At 31.6% G+C, this 21461-nt stretch overlaps 13 protein-coding genes and 1 pseudogene across 14 annotated transcripts, besides 3 other annotated features; 7 read left to right on the forward strand and 7 right to left on the reverse strand.

The window, feature by feature from the left end:
- Nucleotides 1-9147: part of a mobile genetic element that runs on past the window's edge.
- TVAGG3_0495060 (Prim-pol domain family) lies at nt 609-2104 on the forward strand (the record flags this gene model as incomplete). The annotated part of the gene is made up of 1 exon (XM_051236357.1): nt 609-2104. A coding segment is annotated over one exon (1496 nt), but the record flags the coding sequence as incomplete, so codon positions are not given.
- Nucleotides 5223-5471, reverse strand: TVAGG3_0495070 (uncharacterized protein; the record flags this gene model as incomplete). The annotated part of the gene is made up of 1 exon (XM_001330188.1): nt 5223-5471. The coding sequence occupies one exon, from the start codon at nt 5469-5471 to the stop codon at nt 5223-5225; it is 249 nt and encodes an 82-aa protein (XP_001330223.1).
- Nucleotides 5517-5945, forward strand: TVAGG3_0495080 (uncharacterized protein; the record flags this gene model as incomplete). The annotated part of the gene is made up of 1 exon (XM_001330187.2): nt 5517-5945. The coding sequence occupies one exon, from the start codon at nt 5517-5519 to the stop codon at nt 5943-5945; it is 429 nt and encodes a 142-aa protein (XP_001330222.2).
- TVAGG3_0495090 (uncharacterized protein) lies at nt 5973-6889 on the forward strand (the record flags this gene model as incomplete). The annotated part of the gene is made up of 1 exon (XM_051236358.1): nt 5973-6889. A coding segment is annotated over one exon (917 nt), but the record flags the coding sequence as incomplete, so codon positions are not given.
- On the forward strand, nt 6951-7547 carry TVAGG3_0495100 (uncharacterized protein; the record flags this gene model as incomplete). The annotated part of the gene is made up of 1 exon (XM_051236359.1): nt 6951-7547. The coding sequence occupies one exon, from the start codon at nt 6951-6953 to the stop codon at nt 7545-7547; it is 597 nt and encodes a 198-aa protein (XP_051094183.1).
- TVAGG3_0495110 (uncharacterized protein) lies at nt 7642-7992 on the forward strand (the record flags this gene model as incomplete). The annotated part of the gene is made up of 1 exon (XM_001330186.1): nt 7642-7992. One exon carries the CDS (start codon nt 7642-7644, stop codon nt 7990-7992), a length of 351 nt encoding a protein of 116 aa, XP_001330221.1.
- TVAGG3_0495120 (uncharacterized protein) lies at nt 8041-8277 on the forward strand (the record flags this gene model as incomplete). The annotated part of the gene is made up of 1 exon (XM_001330185.1): nt 8041-8277. The coding sequence occupies one exon, from the start codon at nt 8041-8043 to the stop codon at nt 8275-8277; it is 237 nt and encodes a 78-aa protein (XP_001330220.1).
- Nucleotides 8443-8877, reverse strand: TVAGG3_0495130 (uncharacterized protein; the record flags this gene model as incomplete). The annotated part of the gene is made up of 1 exon (XM_001330184.1): nt 8443-8877. One exon carries the CDS (start codon nt 8875-8877, stop codon nt 8443-8445), a length of 435 nt encoding a protein of 144 aa, XP_001330219.1.
- Nucleotides 9148-10750: 1603 nt separating the features above from the next.
- TVAGG3_0495140 (uncharacterized protein) lies at nt 10751-11080 on the reverse strand (the record flags this gene model as incomplete). The annotated part of the gene is made up of 1 exon (XM_001291904.2): nt 10751-11080. A coding segment is annotated over one exon (330 nt), but the record flags the coding sequence as incomplete, so codon positions are not given.
- Nucleotides 11081-11314: 234 nt separating this feature from the next.
- TVAGG3_0495150 lies at nt 11315-12508 on the reverse strand (annotated as a pseudogene). Its single transcript has one exon. A coding segment is annotated over exon 1 (1194 nt).
- Nucleotides 12509-12632: 124 nt separating this feature from the next.
- TVAGG3_0495160 (uncharacterized protein) lies at nt 12633-13171 on the reverse strand (the record flags this gene model as incomplete). The annotated part of the gene is made up of 1 exon (XM_051236360.1): nt 12633-13171. A coding segment is annotated over one exon (539 nt), but the record flags the coding sequence as incomplete, so codon positions are not given.
- An 845-nt stretch (nt 13172-14016) lies between these two features.
- Nucleotides 14017-14388, reverse strand: TVAGG3_0495170 (uncharacterized protein; the record flags this gene model as incomplete). The annotated part of the gene is made up of 1 exon (XM_051236361.1): nt 14017-14388. A coding segment is annotated over one exon (372 nt), but the record flags the coding sequence as incomplete, so codon positions are not given.
- A 913-nt stretch (nt 14389-15301) lies between these two features.
- Nucleotides 15302-15680: a mobile genetic element.
- Nucleotides 15681-16737: a mobile genetic element.
- A 1058-nt stretch (nt 16738-17795) lies between these two features.
- TVAGG3_0495200 (tubby c-terminal domain-like family) lies at nt 17796-19279 on the forward strand (the record flags this gene model as incomplete). The annotated part of the gene is made up of 1 exon (XM_001330182.2): nt 17927-19243. One exon carries the CDS (start codon nt 17927-17929, stop codon nt 19241-19243), a length of 1317 nt encoding a protein of 438 aa, XP_001330217.1.
- Nucleotides 19280-19484: 205 nt separating this feature from the next.
- TVAGG3_0495210 (multidrug resistance protein YPNP-related family) lies at nt 19485-21062 on the reverse strand (the record flags this gene model as incomplete). Its single annotated transcript, XM_001330181.1, has 1 exon — nt 19485-21062. One exon carries the CDS (start codon nt 21060-21062, stop codon nt 19485-19487), a length of 1578 nt encoding a protein of 525 aa, XP_001330216.1.
- Nucleotides 21063-21461: the final 399 nt, after the last annotated feature.

The raw sequence follows: 21461 nt of genomic DNA on the forward strand, positions 1-21461 counted from the left end.
TATCATTGGTTTGAAAACCAACAGACAAAAGAACTTTTAGAAGAATTTCCTCATATGATTGCTTCCCTCGGAAAACCGAGGGAAGAGATTCCATACGAAAATCGCAAGAATTTGGCTCCTTGTTTGAAAGGTTATTATGTTCATAGACGTTTCCGGAAAACATTTAATTAAAGCAAAAATATATTTTAGTTGAAAAGGTTAGATCTAACCCGATATCTACCCTCATTTCTACCCTCAGCCGCTAAGCGGCGAGACCCAAAGGTCTTGAATTTTCATGAATTTTATATATTAATGTTTTCGTTTATGATTTCGTAAATGTTTTCAGTGTCACCACGTCACCGTGTGTCACCAGGTTAATTAACTTCTCTTAAAAATGATGACAACATGACATTTAGACAACATCAACAAAGGAAATTAAATCGTAAATGTTTTCGTTTATGATTTCGTAAATGTTTTCAGTGTCACCACGTCACCGTGTGTCACCAGGTTAATTAACTTCTCTTAAAAATGATGACAACATGACATTTTGACAACAGTCCAGGAAATTTGATGCAGTCCAAAAATAAAGTTAGTTTTAAAATTATTTTTATTTTTTTATTCCTATATAAATGACAGCAACAAACAACAACAGCAACTATATCGTTTCTGATGAAAAAGTTATTGATTCATTAGCTGAGGAATTAGTTGTGGCAGAAACTAAAACCCTCAACGAAAGAATTGGTGAAAACAAGATTGATTTACATAACTACCTCAAACACGATGGAGGAAGAGGAAGGAAAACTGGTATGGCTTTATTAGTAAATAAAATTTCAAATTTAACGATTATAGATGTTGATATCAATAAATCGTACAATGATAAACTTAAAGAAACAGTTAGAAAAGATATTTTATCAAAACTTTCGGATAAAGATGTTATCGTTAAAACCGCTTCAGGAGGTCTTCACATTTATTGCAACACTAATTTCTTCTATTCAGTTTCGAACAGAATGATTAAATGCTATTCCTGCAATGATTATGATATTGACATAATGACTTCTATGGATGATTCAAAGCGTTCTTTAGTAGTTATGGCTGATTCAAGAGTTCGCAAGAATGCAACAGAACCAATCAATACATACTCATTCATTCGTGGAAGTTATGACTCGACCATAACCAGAACAGTGAATGATATATTAAATGATTTGAATATTAAGGTAAGAGTTGAACAAAAGAATGAAGAAATAAAGACTATCATGAATGAAAACAAAGATGTAAACATTGACGATAAACTTGCCAAGAGCATAGTTGATGGCATCAGTGATTTTGAAGTACATAATGACGGTGGAAACATGAATTTAGAAAAAGAAGTTACATTATTCACACTGTTTCAAGCAATTAATTCGTTACCTAATCATTTAATTAATGAAGCATACGATAACGTTTATAACTTCTGCAGTTTAACAGAAAATGCAAAAAGTAATTTTGAAAAAGCACGTAGTAGATATGCACATTTAATGACTTCTCCATTTGTTTTAGTGAAGATTCTAAAACTATATCAAAAGGAATATTATGATGAATACGTTTTACCTTTATTATGTAAGCCAAAAATAACATTTGATATAAAACTTGATGACTCGTTTTTGATAACAGATATTAGACGCAAGGCTGAAAATCATCAGTATAAAAACAGTTCTGAAGTAATTGAGGATTTATCACGTGTAATCCGTTTTGTAGATTGTGGAAACAAATATTTCATTCAAAAGGACTATAATATCCACGATAAAATGAATCAAATATCATTCGTTCTTCAATCAAACATGAAAGAGTCACTCAAAATGATTAAATTATTTAAAGAAGAAGGTAAAACCAGAACAGCATGGGACGTACTACTAAATCAATTATCCTCATTAACCGTTAAGGGTGTTTGCTTTAAATCTGATTCTCCAGATGTTTTCTCAACGTTTCAGGGTTATAAATACAACGTTCTCGAAAAACCAGATTACTCAAAAATTGAGATGTTTATGAATTTCATTAAAGAAACCATATGTGATAATAACGATGAAGTGTATAAATACCTTCTCGGCTGGATTGCATCAATGATTCAACATCCTGGAATCAAGAATGAAACAGCAATTATTTTGAAAGGACTTCAGGGAACAGGTAAAAACAGATTTACAGACATTATTTCTGAACTTCTCGCTGGTTATTCATGTAAAAACATTACCGAAATAGGTGAGCTAACGGGTAATTTCAATTCAGTAGTTGAGAATAAAATGTTTCTTGTACTTAATGAACTCAAGAATGTAGGTGAAGACAGACTCGCAAACTTCAACGCTTTGAAATTAATTATAACGGATAATGAGATAAGAATTAATGAAAAGAATCAATCCAGAAGAACTGCTCAGAACGTTGCAAACTTCATTTTCGTAACTAATAACGTTTACCCTGTCAAAATTGAAGTTGGAGACAGAAGATACGTAGTTTTAAGGGTTAATGGTAAATTCAAGGGTCAATTTGATTATTTCAAGAATTTGATGAATTCATGCACAAAGGAATTTTATGATAATTTACTAACATATTTTATGCAATATGACCTTTCATCATTTAATGTACGAATCATACCGATGACTGAAGCCAAACAAGATTTAATTGAATTATCAACAAATCCTTTAGATGTATGGATAAATACACATTATGATGAATTGTGTGCAGGTATGACATGTAAAAATGCTCTATTCTGCAAACCATCAGACATGAAAGACAAAAACTTTCAAATGAGCATTAAAGATAAATGTGAAAGGAAACAGAGAAGAATAGACGGTAAACAAACATGGTGTTATGTTTTGAAAGAAGAAATGAAAGGATTATATAAACAGGTTGAACCAAACGAAAATCACGATTCATTTACTGACGATGAAATACCTGTAAATGAAGCTTTTTAAAGTATGATTTGAATTTATTTTTGCATTCAACCCAGGCTGTTGTCAAAATGTCATGTTGTTATCATTTTTAAAAGAAGTTAAATAACCTGATGACATGGTGACGTGGTGACACTTTCAGTTCTTCAAAAATAATTCATAAATGCTGCATTCTCTCCTAAAAATATTTTTGCATTCAACCCATGCTGTTGTCAAAATGTCATGTTGTCATCATTTTTAAAAGAAGTTAAATAACCTGGTGACATGGTGACGTGGTGACACCTTCAGTTCTTCAAAAATATATTTTTGCTCAAATAACGTCAGGGTCAATTTCATTCTGACTTCGCAGAAATAACACCTGGAAAACAAAGTTTAGCATACAAGTCAATATTTTGTGGAAAGAAGACCTACATAGACTTACTCACTAACGATTTAAATGAAGTTGCATTCCATGCACGTTGCAAAGGTGTCAAACAAGACGTCCTTGCTTTAACAGCAAATGAAATGTTTCCTGAAGCTATACAATGCTATTACAATGAAGATAAGAACATTCACATACCTGTTGGAACATATGACAAAGACTCTGAGTTCAGTTTAATGAAACTTTACAAAGCACTTTATGACGGTCAAGAGATTGGATTTGACTTATGTAAGTCTTCTAGTCCTTGCTTTGCTGAAAAGTTTAACTTCTCAATAACGACTAAAACAAGCTTTATTCGTAAGTTGAAGTTCTGAGGTCATTTATTTTTGTCAGCAATGAGGTCATTCGTGATAAAAATAAGCCGCTAGCGGCAAGGGCGAAGCCCATGAGGTCATATATTTTTGTCATTTATGTATAACCATTGTCTCTCTTAAACTTTGCAATAGACAGCTTTGTTCTTCTTCCTTCTACATCTGTAATGTTTATATAATCTTTGTTATACTGTCTTAAGACATTCATTCGTCTGTATTGAGTTCCCATGAAATAGTAAAAGGCATCTTCACTTGGGACATAGTAGTAGTTCTCTAACGTGTGATATGAGTATTGTATAATTTCAACAGCGTCTTCAGGAAGAGAGTCAACAATGTCAAACCAATAGCCATTTGAACCAGAAATATTTCTCATGTTTTCTCTTCTTGTCGTCCATCTTAAGTTCGAGATATGAAAGTCTCCTCTGTCTCTGTTTATATGGTCTACTTCACGAAGTCCTTCAGGGTTCGGAATGAAAGTTTCTGCAACTATTCTATGTTTCATCAGCTTGTGTTTGTTTAAATTTACACAAATATAACCATCTCCTTGGTCAAACTCACTAACAACTCTTTTATTGCTTATACGTCTAATTGGATAAGGGTACTCTGAAAAGATTTCATAGTCATTGTCATGTTCGAGTGTTTGCCAATGTCCTTCACCTTCCATGCCTTTCACTCAAATAAAATTTTCAGAAAAAATAAAACTAGCGTAGATTTTACAATACTGCGATGGTAGAGTTTAAGAGTTGTGCTTCAATGTAGAGACAGTCCTTATGGTCTGGAGGTAAGAACACTGGGCAGTTATGGTCATGAGTGGAGAACATGTCTATCCAAAACTCACGATTGAAGCCAGTTAATTTATAGTATTTAGGGTTAGGAAGTGGTGAAGTTCTTGTATGACCAATGAACTCATTTTCAACTCCCTTACTTAAGTTTGAATATAATATAGCTTGCTTTCTATCCCAAATGCCAGGTGTTACAATCTTTGAAAATTCATTTTTCCTCGGAAGCATTGCATCATAATTGAAAACATTTTTGAAATCATCACTTGGTTCAGAGATTTGAAATCTTATACGTAATGGATTTTCTTTCTTTTAGCTACTTCATTGAATGGTGAATATATAACAAACTGACAGTCATGAGTTCCATCTTCATTTTCATTAAATTCATAATGAAAGTCTATAAGTTGTGGCTGACTACCTTCTTCTTTCAGTTGTGCAAGAAACTCACGTAAAGGCTGTAAAGTTTGTACTTCAATGTTGAACTTTTTTCGAACATCTCATTAAATGAAATCATACATTGCAACAATGTTGTATCGTCTTTAAAGTATTTGTATATGTGAATGTTTTGGGCGCTTAAAGACTGTTCGTCATTTTCTATCTCGACTTGAAGTATAAAGTCAACCTTTCTGAAAGCACGTGTTATATACATAGATGTTATGCCAATGTACTTCTCTTCATTTATGTTCACAATCCAGTCTGTTGGAAACTTAAACGTTACTCTGTTCCCCTTTATTTTGACGTCAGGGTTTTCACTACTGAACGCAACAGATAAAGGTATTTGTCTATACATTTAGTTCGGATAAAAATAACCCATTTACTCTTTCTTTGCTTCAGCTTCTTTAGCTTCTTCTCTAGCTTTCTTCGCCAGCAAACGTGGGTTCTTCTGTCTTCCAGCAGCTAATGCAGCAAGTTGTTTTTCACTAAGTTTTCTCTTTGGTCTCTCTGGCTTTTGTTCTTGTTTTTGTTCCTTCAGTTCGGATAAAATTTGCTCACGAATTTCTTTCTTCAATGCTTCAACATCTATGACCCCTTGGGTCTTGTCCGTAGGGCTTGTCTGAGTCATTTGACTGCAGATAAAAAACAAAATTAAAACTTTAACCGATGTAAAATGAGCTTGTCAAAATCAGAGCGAGAGTCTATTATATTAAATGACGCAAGAGGAATACAACATCCTTTCTATTACGTAAGTCAGAGTAAAGATGGTAAAATATACGTAAGAAAAAGAAAGGTTCCATTAGCGAATGCAGAAAGCGACAACATTAAGGTGCATGGCACCGAGGGCGAAGCCCATATAAAACCTTCTGTTCAAACTGAAAAGTCAATAGAACCAGAAGAAAAGAAGCCAGATGTACTTTCAATAACGAACCAAGAGCTTATTGCAAAGTTCGTGAATTTCATTGAAAAACAAACCGAGTCAAAGAATCCTGACCCGCCAGTGAAAGAAGTTGAGACAAAAGAGAATGTACAGTTCATTGAAAATGTCAAGAAACAACTTCCACCACGAATGCCAAGAAGAAGAGTGAGAATAATGAAGTAAATAGATATTTTTATCTGAAGTAAATACATGCAGAACGAACAGTTAAACGAATTTACTCCAGCAGAGCATATTCATCAGATTCGCTCATATTTCGATATCATAGACAATGCAGTTCAAATTGGTGACACTAATAGAAAATATTCTGACGCAAAGATTCCATCACAACCTGGAACTGCTAAAGATAACACATGGGTAACATTCAATCTCTCACCTCCTGGTGAAAATATGTTGGACCTTTACAATACATTCATTACGTATAAAATGGAAGGTCAATTTATTGTAGATAAAGAAATTGGTTCAGGTTCCAATAAAACAAACCCACCAGGATTTTGGATTGGTTTCGATGACGCTTTCTATGCAGTTGCTGGATATCAAATCCTTGCAAATGGTCGTATCGTATATTCTCAAGACAACGCAAGAGAAGAAGCATATATAACTTCAAACTCACAAACTACCGAACAAATAAAGAAAGTAGATGTTTTCTCAAAGACTCGACATGAAGATGTATGGAGTCATTCGGGAACATGCAGAACAGGACAAATTGTTAGTGGTCCAATTACAGCAGGAAAATCATTTGATTTTAAGCTTCGTTTAAGAATTCCTGTTAGAAGATTCCTTCCATTAGAAGCTATTCGATTTATTCCAGCTTTTGCAGGAAACATTCAGCTTAAAGTAAAGTTCAGTAGCGACGCCTTACAATGCACATCTATATCTGTAAATGATATCATTGCTTTCAATCCAACTCTTAAAGTTGCATTTGCTTCAGATTCAAATCCACCGACAAATAAATTTGTTCCATGGAATGAACCATTCACTATGATAACGAAGGCAGTAGAAGCTAGTGGAACAGTTACTATTACAACTGTAACCCAGCAACTATTTCGAACAAAGATGGATTTTAATGAATGTTTCATTCATCCAAAGTCATTCTCTTTAGACCCTAACATTTATACAGAACTTGTAGAACATTATACAAACGAGGCTTTATGTTTTCCTGTTAAAGTTATGGATTGGATTCCTATGGACGGTTCATTCTCAAAGAATACAGATAGTTCAAGTGCAACATTTACAGCAGCTTATACGCCTATTAATGTTAAAAGTATTTGGGCACTATTTAGAAAGAAAGACAACTATTATGTTAATTTTGAGAACCCTAAGTTTAAATATCTTCAGCTTTCCATGGGAGCTTATGGAAATATGCCTGCAGAACCCGAAAAATCATATGGACCTGTATTTTATGAAATGGTTGCGAACGCCTGCAATACAAACAATGATATGATAGGATTTAATGAAGATGTTATGAGGTCATTGGTGGATGATGGTAGTGTGGAACATAAATGGGATAGCTATGACAACACACATTTCTTATGTGGTTTTCCAACAGAAGTGGACTTTTGCTTCCAGCAAGGTCAAACATCTACTGCTCCAATAACATACAAATTGTCTGTTAAAGGACCTATTGAACTAGCAACTGAAAATGTACCAAAGCCACTTATTGGATTTATGAGGGATTGTTGCTTTGCCATTCAGGTGCGTGCTAATGGCATCCCCATAATAAGATTAGATGACTATAACATAGCTACGGACGACAGTGAGGAATAAAGGATGAACGTTTATTTTTAAAGCTTATAAATGAGTTCTTCATCAAGCTCTCGTGAACCTTCACCATCTATGAAACAAACTTTACCAAACGATTATGGAGCACCTATTGAATATTTCTTACGAGCTGCACAATGGCAAAAATAGCATTTGGTCAAGTCCTTATATAAGATATGGTCTCCCACTAGGTTTGCTAGCTACAGCAGGAGCAGTTATAATGTTGAAAAGAAATAAAGCAAATGTTGTAAATAATACTGAAGTAGCTGAAGTTAAACAAACTCCAACACCTTCGCCAAAACCAACGCCTTCACAAGCAAAACCTTCAATGACTCCTGAACCTATGGAAGTACAAACTCCTGTTCAAAAGTCAACTCCTAAACCGACTCCAACATTTAAACCAGAACCTACTCCTCAAATAAATCGTAAAACTCCTGCGTTTCCTTACTGAAAAAATAACGTTATTTTTATTTAATATTAAAATTTTTATTTGATTGAAATGACAAATAAAGTCACTGAAGCAATGAAACAAAAGTTCTTGGTAGAATACATTAAATCAGGAGCGGTTCCAGAAGGTTTTTACATTCATACTATGAAGGATGGTAGAGTTCAGTTTAGAAAGATAAAGCAACCATTAGATAGAGAAGGTATATTAAGGAAGATTAAACTTCATGAGGACAACATTGCTGAACTTAAGAAGAAGTTAGAAGAGTTGGAGAAAGGAAGAGAGTTATAAAGCAATGAATTCAACAGGGTGAAAAACCGGGTGAAAAAAGAGGTGAGATTTCACCACTTCACCTAAATTTATTTTTGTGCTATGTTTTCATACGTGTGAGGGTGGTGATATCATTTATTTTTAAGTTTATTTTTATATAAATGACAGAACAAAAATAAAGCATATCTACTCAACAGGAATGAGACCCTTACTGACTATGTATTCGTTTAATGCTTGATGAAAACAATGGTACATATTATCGTATGGGTATACACAACGTCTGTTTCCATCGTCGTCGTATATGTAGAGCTCAAATCCAGTCCAACCTTCTTTTGTACAATATGTAGCTTTATTTAAGTATGCATTTATGTAGATAAGGCAATTTTCTTCATCGCTCCAGAAATAATTTTTCGTCTTTGTTGAAATAGTTTTCGTTCCTCTACGTCCATAAGGAATGTATGCAATAAATTTAGCATCATAAGGTATTATAATATATTCAGGGTTTCTTTCATCGTCAATGGGTCTGTCTTTGTTAAAATGCATGTTTCTCAGTTTTACTTGAGTTTTGAATAGTTCACGGAAACGTTCTGGGAAAGAGTCATAGTAAATGTAGTCGGACATGTCTTTGTAATGAAATAAAAAATTTAAAAAAAAATAAAAATAAGGTTATATTTTATTTAGTGAGGACGGTAGTGAATTCGTTAGTGAAGTCGTTAGTGAAGTCATTAGTGAAGTCGTTTATGTGTCAGATGGTTTTGTAAATATTTAAGGTTAAGTTGGTGTTATGGTTGTGTTGTAAAATATACGTTACCGGTTTCGTAAAGTGTCAAAACCGCTAAGTGGTGTACGGAGGCGCGCAGTGCCACAGTACGCGACTTAGGGATACTAACTGTTTTTCCATAATCGAGATGAATCAAAACTTTATCCCCTTGTTTAAAATTCATGAGCCCCGAATTAATTTGTTCACGTTTAACATCATTTAACTTTTCCATTTGCTTTCTAATATATTCCCATTCTTTTGAAATATCATTTTTCATTTCCACTGGTTTCATGTTTATAGTTCTATGCCATGTATTATTGTAATAATATACTAACTGCTGTATGATGGAGTCATGATTTCCATCCCAGTATATCTGACCGTTAACCCCTAACGCATCTCTAAGAGTTCTCATTACCGCATCAACTATTTTATTATGAAACGTATATGGAGAAGATGAGAAGTAAAAATTAATTTGTGGGAAATAATGAATCATAGCTGCCTGAAATCCTTTATCACCATCACCCCTTATATTATCTACTCTTTCATGATCTAGTAAGTATTGAATAGCTCTTCTTGTTTCCTGTTCTGTTTTCCCTTTCACCGGAATGCAATATAAATATCTAGTGTTAATGTTAATGGCAAATAAATAAGTAACGTTTCCTTTTGAATATTCTAAATGATCTATTTCGTATGAATATGGATATGGTGCAAATGAAGGGCGACTAAATTTTTCCTTTAACGGTTGAATTTTCGGGTCAATTGGTTTATTTAATATCTTGAAATCCTTTTTAAAATCTTTTTGCTTCTTTGGTGATTGAAATGGATATAATAAAGTGAATGATGAAGGATTAACTGAAGGAGGAGGTACTACCGTTGGAGGTTTTGGTGTTGTAAGTGGTTTAATTTTATCTGCTTTGATTTTGGATGATGAAGTTTTAGTTGTTGATTTTCCTTTCATTAATTCTGGATGTATTCTATTCATTTGTTTTAAATATGCTGTATATAAAGGTTTGATATACTTTCCCACTTCGAGTTTATGTTGAAGGATGAATTCCAAAAGTTGATCTTCATTTAAAAGTCGGGCTGAATATGGTTTAACTAATGAATCATAAATTAAAGCTTGTGCATCATTTATGGTCTGAAGGACCTGGGTGTTTTGCACCTTTAGCTGTTGAACATTTGCTACTTTCTCTTTTGGTGTTGTTTTCGGCTTTTTTTTCTTTTGTTTTTGTTCCTTTGGTTTTTGCGGCTCGGGATTATATAATTTATATAATTCATCAATATCTTCTTCTGTTAATACTTTATTTTTGAAATCTTTCAACTGTTTAAGTTGTGATTTAGTTTTTCCCTTTGTATATTCATTATTTTTAATTTTGTCTTTAATTTTAGAAATTATTTTATCATGATATTTCAAAATTTCATTTTTATAATACGAATAATAATAATCCATATCATCACCCGTTATATTTTATTATGTTTTTGGAGATATGATTTTAATTCATAATAATTAAGAAAATTTTGATTAAGTACTAAATTATCAATTAAATTTTCTAAATCTGCGTTATCCATTTATATAAAAATAAAATAAATGTTTTAAGGGTGCCCACCTCTTTGAATCATAGTATCAAAACCATTATTTACATATTGAATCACATCATTAACGGTTCCTCCTTCTAAAACGGTATCAAATGGTGGAGTCCAGATTTCCTGATGATGATCATAAAATCCAGCAAAATTAACCGTATTATTAGGTAAAATATGAATCTCGGCGGTATATCTTCTATCTAAATTTGGATGCCTTATATGTATACCATTACTACCCGGATAAAATCTCAAACCTTGATTTTGTTGACGCATCAAATTATTGAAATTTCTTTCTTCAGGGGTGAATGTTCTTCTCCGTTGACGTTGTGGTGGTCGTTGTTGCTGTGGTGGTGGTCGTTGCTGCTGCTGTTGATGCTGTGGTGGGATTTGAAAAATTCGTTGCGGTTGATTATTTGGAATCTGAAAGTTAAAACCATTTGGTATAAATCTATTCGGTTCCTTTTGTCTCTTCTGTGGCATTTCATTAAAAATAAAATTTTAAATTGTATTAAATAAATGGCATACAACATCCATTTTCACAACATACAGCCTTAGTGTGTGCTCCTGTTAATGCAGTCTTACCGATTGTTAAGCGAGTCATTGACCCGTTTTTAAGTTGTAAATTAATATTCTGACCATCAAATATCACTTTATCATTTATTATATCCAAATAATTTTTAGGTGTTAATTGTTTATTTTGTCGTAAACTAACACCTTTCATTTTTTGTGCAATCTTTTTAAAATCACTTCCATCAATTGAACCGTTGAATGATGTATAACACTTAGGACATAAAGCAACCATGTTATCACCTTGTTTCTCAATTGCTAAACCCAATAACTTCTTCTCATGTGCTTTTTCTTCAGCTTTATTCTTTAATTTAGGTTTAAATTTCTCATCAAAACAGAAGAAATCAAAAGGTGCGAATTTGAAAATGTTTTTATCATAAAATTGTTTATCGTAACAATTGCTTGAAATGCTTGAGTGTTAGGAAGATTTGGGTCGCCAGCGATTGCCCAATAAGATGAATCAGTATCACCTTCAATGAAATGAAAACGATTAACATTCATGCATTTATACATAAAATCATAAATGAAAACCAAATACCAGTATTTTGCGTTATCTAAAGTGAAGAATGCCTCTTGTAAACATGTATCACATCTATAAAATCTATCTTTAAGCATCACTTGATATGTATCCTCACCTATTTCTCTTATGTTTTTAAACTTATTTGACATACATGCAACGCGTGCCTTCTGTGCATTCATTATTTTAGTCTTTGCGTAATTTTGCGTATTCATTGCATCGTAACCATATGATCCATTAAGTGAAATCTTGCAAAATAAACTTTTTCCTTTATTTCCTTCTAATTCAGCCTTTTGTCTTTCGTTCATAAATTTGTTCGCAAATTCATTAAAACAAGTGTTTTTAGTAAATGTTAAAATTGATTGAATGTCATCAATGATAAAATCAAACCTGTCGATTAGATAACAAAGATAATAAGAAGAAAATGGTTGATATTGGTTGTGTGTTGATGCTAACTGAGTTAATTTCCTCTGTTTCTGGTCAACTGGTAGATTGTTTGATTTCATGTAATTATACATAAAACTGCCAATTGTTTTTTCATCTGTGATAATATCTAAGTTTCTTATTATCGGTAAAAAGTTTATGTAATCATTAATGTATTTTTCATCAATGTGACCCTTTACTTCAGCCACGAATAAAGTATTTTTCTTTCTAATAATTCCCAGTGCTTTTGCTTTCTTTGTTGCTGTATCACAAATGATAACACCATTCAATCTTCCCGGCATATACATTTTATGGTCAGTATATTGAATGAAATCATGAGGATTAGATGAAAATGATGAAGGATATAATGAATTAAAATCAACACCAACGAAATGAGTCATGATGTTGGTGGTGTCCTCATTTGATACAGTTTTAGTTTCTGGACTATATGAAAGTTTATTAATGTGCGTGATTCCTTTAAGATTAACACGATGTTGAACATTTGATAGACCACCAGTAATTCCATTACGGAGAATGTGATAAGCTTCAACTGAATCTAAAGTCATTGGTAAATTATTTTTTAATGCATAATTTCTTAAATTGATTCTTAAACGTTGAACATCTTCATCTTTATTTGATTTTACGACATTGCAATAACAACACATTAACTGACAATTTTCTTTGGTATGTGGTTTTTCATTATCGATTCTATCCAATGTTGGTTTATTTGCATATGTAAACGCTTTACCACACATTTTGCATTTAGATGAAAGGATTAAATCGTGATAGTATTGAAAATCATCCATTGAAACATTATTTTTAGTATCCCTTTCTGCTTTTTCATCTTGTTTCTTATATGATTCAATTTTATATTTCCAATACTTTTTCGTTAATTCAAAACTTGATTCTATCTCTTCCTCAGGATATTTTTCATTAGGATTAAAGTCTTTATATGCTAAAGCGTAACGAATCATTGAAGCATTCGATGATAAAGAAAGATTATGAAGCATATCAATTTTATAAACAAATGTTTCTTCAATAATTTTATCGATTGGGTCAATCATAATTTCAACATCTTTATTGCAATAATGAATAAAATATTCTAATCTATTCTTAAAATTTTTAGCATCATTGAGATATATTTGATAATCACTATCTGATATAGTTTCTTGAGTTAATGCTGAATAAAATGAATCTTGAGTGAATGGTTCCACTTTATATAATTCTTCTTCGTAATTCTCCCACGTGATGAATTGATAAGGGAAAAAGGATTTAACATGTGTTTTATTATTTCCGAAATCTTGAGTGAATTGATCTAATGTTCCACCCGCTATATAATTTCTTATGTCAATAAATCTTAATTCATATGGAACGTTTGTTTTCTTTACAATGATTTGCTTAAATTGTGAAGATGAACCCAGCATTGATTTTATTTTCCATTTTGCAGTGTTTAAATCACGAAGAATTAAATTTAAATCAAACTTTCCCGAATTAAAACCTATGATATTCACTTTATTGAATTCCTCATCTAGAAGTTCTTTAAATGCTTCCTTCTGTTTTCATTTAATGTATGGGACAAAGTCCCCGCCGTTTGCGGCTTCAATAATTCATCGTATTGACTCATATTTGATTTAGCAACTAATGAACAGGTTGAAAATAAAAATTCAATCCAGTCAGAAATAAAAGAATCACTCGAAGTTAAACAAAAATTCCTCGTATATGTTTTATCATTTAATTTAACCGTTGATGATACCATGAATGGTTTTAAGTAAGCGTTCAAAGTTGCACACTCAGAAAGTTGTAATTCTTCTTTAGTCTCTAATGTTTCGAAGTCAAAAGTAATATAATATCTTGTCGGTTTATAATATTTCTGCAAATTGTGAGCTAATAACCACTGATATATCTTCTGTTTCGTAATATGTGGTGCATATGGTTGCTGGGTTTTTTGCAATTGAACGTCTTGAATTAATCTTCCATTATTTTCTTTACATTTCTCACAATGCTTTAAAAATCTTCTTTGGTTTTTCCTTTCTGGATCATCACGGATAGAATAAACTTCTTCTTTACAATATGGACAAACTTTATAGCCGGTGAGTGCTTCAACGTCTGTTATTCTGTCAGCGTGAAGTTTTCCACATGGACTCTGTGTTAATAAAATATTTACTGTTTCAAATTCTGGATCTATCATTATTGATTCCACTAATGGAAAGTCTACCTTATTTATGTCCACGTCTTCTGGTTGAGGATCACAATAATAGAAATCAATATTAACATTTAACATTCTCGCTAATCTCTCACTTTCTGATGAAATGTCAAACCCTTCATATGCATCTATTGCTTCATTTAAATAGCTTCTACGAGTTTTAGGATTAACACCATCAGGAATGTTATAGAAGCGTTTAAATAACCTTCTACCTTCTGCTCTAATTTGATTATCATTCATTTTAGCGGTTCCGTTTTTGTTCATTTATGTAAGAATCAAAAATTAAAAATAAATAAAAATAAAGTTTATTTTTTAAAGCCCATAAAATGAATTAAGAACACATAAATTTTTATCATCTGCGACGTGACGAATACATTTTAATTTACTCAAGAATGCGTACCCTGATACATTAAATCTAATTCCTGTCTTATTTAATTTCACAACTTTGAAAAGGAATGTATGAATAGCTATAAAATGATGAGAAGATGTTTTATGGGTTGCTTCCATTTTTTCTGAAATAAATGAATAAATATAATGCTTATACGTTTTCATATCTTTTATATTCTTAATAACGAATGATATAGACCTTTCAACTTCGTCTTCCTTCGGTGCTGTTCTTTCATATGAAACATTATTAGTATCTTCAACAATGAAACCGCAATCACATAAAATTTTATATGTTCCAATGGTTTCTTTTGATATTTTATCTAATAAATCAAAAACTTTATCAACACCTGTGCATTTATTTAAATAATAATTTGTGTAAATATCATGATCTTCTTTCTTAATCGTATTAGTTGCATATGTCACGTTTTTTAGTGCTTTTTTGAATTTTTCGGAATCTAAAGGTGGTGAAAATAAGATACAGGGTATTCTTCATTATCAATAAATTGTAACTTATGTTTACGAATAAATTTAGTACCTTCTTCTGAAAGTGTTTCGTCTATTTCACCATCTAATAAATTTTGTGTTGATTCTGAGACATAATTTTTATATCTTTCTTCATGAGATTTCTGTACTTCTGATTCTGAAGCTGGGATATTCATTAAACCCTCTACTTCATTTTCATTATATTTTTCAACTTCTCTTAATTCCTTAATTTTTTCATCTATTTCATCTCTTATTTTTTTCAGTCTTTCAATTTCATTGTATTCATCATCTTTAATCCGTTCTTCATAATATTCGGGGAAAACATCAGGTTCTTTAGGTTTTTCTTCTTCAGATGTAGGATATAAGAAATTTATAACATCATCTTTATTCATTTTTCCATCATAATCTAAATCATTTAATAACTCGGCAAATTTTTGACAATTTCTTAAATAATATTTATTAACTTCATAACCTACCTCCTCTAATATATCCTTTATTTCGAGTAGGGGTAATTTTAGCTAAAAGTGACACACCCGTGAAGGGTGTGATTACCGATCGGTAATTTCGACAGTTTAGAATTTAAAATTTTTTATGGAACTGTTGCGAGTTTCATAAAGAATTTAAGGAATATAAGCAAAGATTTGAATCAAAATCTTAGACCTAAGCCGCTCGATTCGCTCGCGGCTTCCGCGAATTACAGATCAGCAAAGATTTGAATCAAAATCTTCGAACTAAGCCGATCGCTTCGCTCGCGGCTTTCTTTATTATTTTAAATTTGCATATTTCCATCAAAAGTTCATAAGGTAAAAAATTTCGTTTATTTTTACTAAGAAAAAAAAGGGTTTTGATAATAAATTTATTTTATTTCGAAAAAGTAGCAATAATCGTAAAAGGGTATTGATAGGCTTGCTAAAGTAACTAATTTTAGCTGTCAAATACTTTTGTATTTTGAAGTAAATTAGTATAAATTTGTTTTTACTTTTATTTCGAAAAAGTAGCAATAATCGTAAAAGGGTATTGATAGGCTTGCTAAAGTAACTAATTTTAGCTGTCAAATACTTTTGTATTTTGAAGTAAATTAGTATAAATTTGTTTTTACTTTTATTTCGAAAAAGTAGCAATAATCGTAAAAGGGTATTGATAGGCTTGCTAAAGTAACTAATTTTAGCTGTCAAATACTTTTGTATTTTGAAGTAAATTAGTATAAATTTGTTTTTACTTTTATTTCGAAAAAGTAGCAATAATCGTAAAAGGGTATTGATAGGCTTGCTAAAGTAACTAATTTTAGCTGTCAAATACTTTTGTATTTTGAAGTAAATTAGTATAAATTTGTTTTTACTTTTATTTCGAAAAAGTAACAATAATCGTAAAAGGGTATTGATAGGCTTGCTAAAGTAACTAATTTTAGCTGTCAAATACTTTTGTATTTTGAAGTAAATTAGTATAAATTTGATATTATTTTAACTCCCTTTGAAAACCTCAATTTTCCATACAGAGGGAACGGGAATAGCATCCAATATTCCCTGAGAATGGTTGCACATTCTCAGTTCCCTTTATTTCCTCGTTTGTGAATCCTAATTTTTTAACGTTGTTAGTTTTGACGCTCATTTCATACAAAATAAAAAAATAAAATAATAAACATAACTAAGTTTTAATTTTTCGTAAGACATGAATTTTTAAAGTTTATTTTTTAAAAATTTTTTATTTTTTATTTCATTATGGTAGTGAATCTTTTATTCATGAAAATAATTATTTCTAATTTCTTTTACTCTCTCGTATATACTAGATTTGAAGAATTCAGAACATTTCCCATAATCTCCTAAATGTTTTCTTATCCCTAACGTGTGCCAGTTATTATATGAAACTGAATAAACTTTATCTTTATCTTTACACCTTTCATCACTTCCAATATATTTATATCTCAGTTTTGATTTAGCATTTTCATATTCATTAGCGTTTAATAATTCACAGTCTTCCTTTTTAAATTGATGTTTAAGATATTCAGGATTTAATACTCTACGTTTATATGCTCCTAACTTAGTTCTAAAGGTTTTTCTACAAAATTTAGGAATTCCATCCTCTTTAATGTCATCAATGATTTCCATTTCATTATTTTCAATTTCTTCTTCTCGTTTATGAGGTCTTTGATTATGACTCCATTGATTCCATGAAATTAAATATTCTTTATCATTATATTTATACCTCATTAGCTTATTTTGGCTTTCATATTCATTTAATAATTCACAATCTTCATTTTTAAATTGAAGTTTAACCCATTCAGGATTTAAACAATGTTTAATTAATCGCGGAATATCTGACATCATCTATATATAGCTTCTTTTATAAAAGATAAAAAATAAATTATTTTAAAATTAATGTTAATTTTTTAAAATGTGTTTAGTATATAATATTTATTACTAATTTATTTAATAATGTCGCGCTTTCTTACGAATTCATGACTTAAAAAACGTAAGAAAAAATTTTTATATCATCTATATATAGAAGATGTGAAAATATACCTTCATCTATATATAGACGTAACAAAAAAAGTCACTAAACCCTTCATATCCTACTACTTACTCTCTATATGATCGGGGAAATTTTTTATCATCATCAATGACACTGTTGTTGCATGATGATTATCGATATTGTCACTAAGCGAAATGAGCCTATAATTACTCGTTCTAATTTTTTTGAAAAAAAAGGTTATTTTTTTTCTTACTCATCTATCAATAAAAAAAAAGCCATGCATCAACCTGTTCAATTAACTAATAATAGACCGAGGAGGACCCGTAATAGGGATAATGCTAATAGCCCTCTTACGGAAAGGTCGAAACGCCAGAAAACGCCTGTTTTTATTCCAGATCATTCTTCAGAAAGTTCAGATATAAGCGATGATATTCCACTTATTGAATCTTCTAGAAATGCTCAACTTGAGGATGTTTCCTTCGAAGAATCATCGCTTGATTCTTCCAGTGATGAACATCCTAAAGGTCAGAATGACAATTGGGCTCCACCAAACAGAACTGTACCATCACCACAACCACCGAAAAATGATAATACGCCAAAACCACAACGGACAACCCCGAAAAGAACTGGAAGAAGAGTTAGAAGACAAAATCCAATCATTCAATCTCAACCAATCTCGAATGAAGATAAACGAACACCTGATCCAGTACCAAGAGCTAGACGTTCATCCTATAATAGAACAAATGATTCTTCCGGGTCGAATTCAATTAATGAAGATGACTTTGTTACCAACGATGATAGCGAAAAACAATTTATAGATTCAGGAGTAGGGTCTGCACCAAATCCAGCTATTGAGCAGCATGAATCAACAGAACAAACAGTACAAACAGTAGAAACCCCAGCTGCCGATACTGGAAACAAACGAAATCTTGACATATCTGGTACAAAACTTGTAGAAATCTTACGTAGAAAATCCGTATTCGCCCCAGTATCATTTTCTCTTTACCAACTAGATAAAACAATTTTCTTTACAAGGCATGGGAAGATAGCGCTAGGTAAAGGATTCTTCATTCTTCGAAAGAATGTAATGGATGGCGAAATGGTCGGCTTTTTACGCGAGCATCAGAATCTTCATCGATTTACTTACTATTCAGGCCATGATGAGAGTAGCCTTGGTGAACAATTTGGTTTCTCGTTCATCAAGCGACCGAACATTCAGTCTCAAGTTCGTCAAATCCGCGTTATTTACAGGAAAGGTTTTCAACTTCATTATCCAAAAGATAAGAGCGAAAATCTTTCTCGTCTTGCTCGAGATTACAATGAGGAATCACCAAATCCTATATACAATAACTATGAAATATTAAATTCTCAAATTCCACGACTATTACAAGATGGAACCCTTGTAATGAGCTTTGGAGGCGCTACATGTAATTCTAGCTGCAAGAATTTTGTATTCAGAATTCCTGGAACAAATAAATGCCAATTTATGTGTTTCCGCCAAGCTCAGGAAACATTCAAAGCTCGATACCAAGATCCATTTACAGAAGAGAGTGCTTTTGCAATGGCCATCGCATCTTTCGTCGGCGAAGGATGAATTTTTAAATTACTTTCCCTTGTTTTATATTGTTTTAAATGAAAATAAATAATAACATTTGATTTAAAGTGTTTTTATATTAATTTTATTCTTATTTTTCAAAGATATCACCAAAAAGTATCGAAATTTTAGTTTTCCTTATTAGCAAACATAGTTTGATATTATACTTCAATTTATTAACACATCTATTATTTAATGCTAATGACTCGCAATGATTTTATAAATTAATTGTGAATAATTGTTATAAGTTACTCATTGTCAAATTCTGCTGGATAAAAACAACTACCATCAACTCAGATACTGTTTTAAAGAAATAAATCATGATTAAGACAGATATTATTATAGTTTTAGTCAATATCATATAAATAAACGCTTCTTCTTCGAGAAGTTTTCCAGATACAACGGAAAACTCGCTAAAGTATTCCTTTTTGGTGTGAATATAACAATAGAGGAAAACACTTCCAGCGCCAACCAATCCAAAAACATCTTGGAAGTTATAAGCATAAAGAAGAGCAATTGCATTGTTTTTAGCCACCTTCAAAAACACAATAGCTGATGTGAATAAAGCAGTTGCCTTGACAAGAGGTGGAACTACAGCAAGTCCTCCATATCCCATAACAATTGTAAGTAAAATAAACAATTCAGTAATAGGAACAAGGAAACCAGTATAGAAAGGAATAGAAGATATCTTTGGAATGTATGAGATCATGACTGGATCGTGAATCCAGATTTGCATAATTAAGAATGGCTTTACAACCATAATTGTACACAATATAACAATAACTATACCAGGAAGAATCAAAGAATATAAAACAACCTTAACAAAACGTGGTTTATCTTTTGTATGAAGTGCAAAAACAGCCAAAGGTATTACTCCTGACATTCCACCTGCAACAGTAGCGGCCATAAGTATAAAAACTTTCATTGATGTTGAGTAAACTGTAACAATTTCAGTTGTATCCTTTGATGCAGCTCTTTTCATAAGTAATGTAAAGACAAGAGGTGTGACAACACCTAAAGAAATCGTTGTAAGAAGAGGGAATGATGATTTGATAACATGCCAAAAGTCAGAAGTTGGTTTTTCAATAAAAGCATGCCAATTAGGTTTAATGTTCTCGAAGACATGGAATGCAAAGGTAAAGAAAAGAATAATTGACATAATGAAAGGCCCGGATACAAATGCGATACCCATTAAACTTATTTTAGCTTTGAATAAATAAATGAAAACCGGATCCATTAAAAGAGATGTTACAAGAGCAACAATTTGTAATGCTCCAGCAAGAATGGCTCTTCCAGTTGCTAAGAGAATACTGCAAGAGTACAAGAAATGAATAACAAATGTTGGGAATAAAGCAATAGGTAATAAATACTTTAGGGTATCTGATTTAAATTCTTCTGGAATACCAAGACTTGGAATCAAACTAGGAATTATTCCAATTAATACGGATGACAAAATTATTCCTAAGATTAGATTGAAACGGAGTGCTTCAACGTAAAGTTTACCTATTGATTTGTAATCTTTCTTGGCAATATATTCACTGAACTTTTTCGTGACACCTTGAGAATGAAAACCACCAAGACCAATGACAATATTACGAACAATACTTGATATACTAACAATCGTAACTCCTCTTGTATCAAATCCCTTTTTGATGAAGTATAAGTCCAAGAAATCTTGAGTTGCGCTAATCAAACAGAACAAAAATCCAGGGAAATTTAGTCTGAATGATGTTAAAAAGACCCTTGGATTACCGAGAATCTTGTCTTCATCTACTGATTCGCTTGTCTCGCTTATACTTTGCACAGATTCATATTCCATTTTTGAATTTTGATTTGACAATAAGAATTAATCTAATCTCAAAATTTTAATATCTTGGTCATTTATAAACACTACAATTTCCAGATAAAATGTTATGTATCGAATATTCTATTCAATTTCGAACCTCGTTTCTAACAAAAAATCGAATTTCTCTCTCAATTATTACCTCCCAATTGAATTTTATAGAACATTAAATTGTCACAACTGCTAGTGTGTGATATGGTCTCCTAATTTGGTTTTGGTCAACAAAATTTTTATGAGGAAAAATGACAATCATTTATTTTAATAATATTAACATTTCGTTAACTTAAAAAGCATCAATTTATTCTTTTGTTCTATTTGGCTAAAAGTTAATTCAAATCTGAAACTCTTTGTTTGTCTGTCAAAAATAGGTTTTCA

This window comes from Trichomonas vaginalis, chromosome II, assembly GCF_026262505.1.
Source record: "Trichomonas vaginalis G3 chromosome II, whole genome shotgun sequence".
Taxonomy (NCBI): Eukaryota; Parabasalia; order Trichomonadida; family Trichomonadidae; genus Trichomonas; species Trichomonas vaginalis.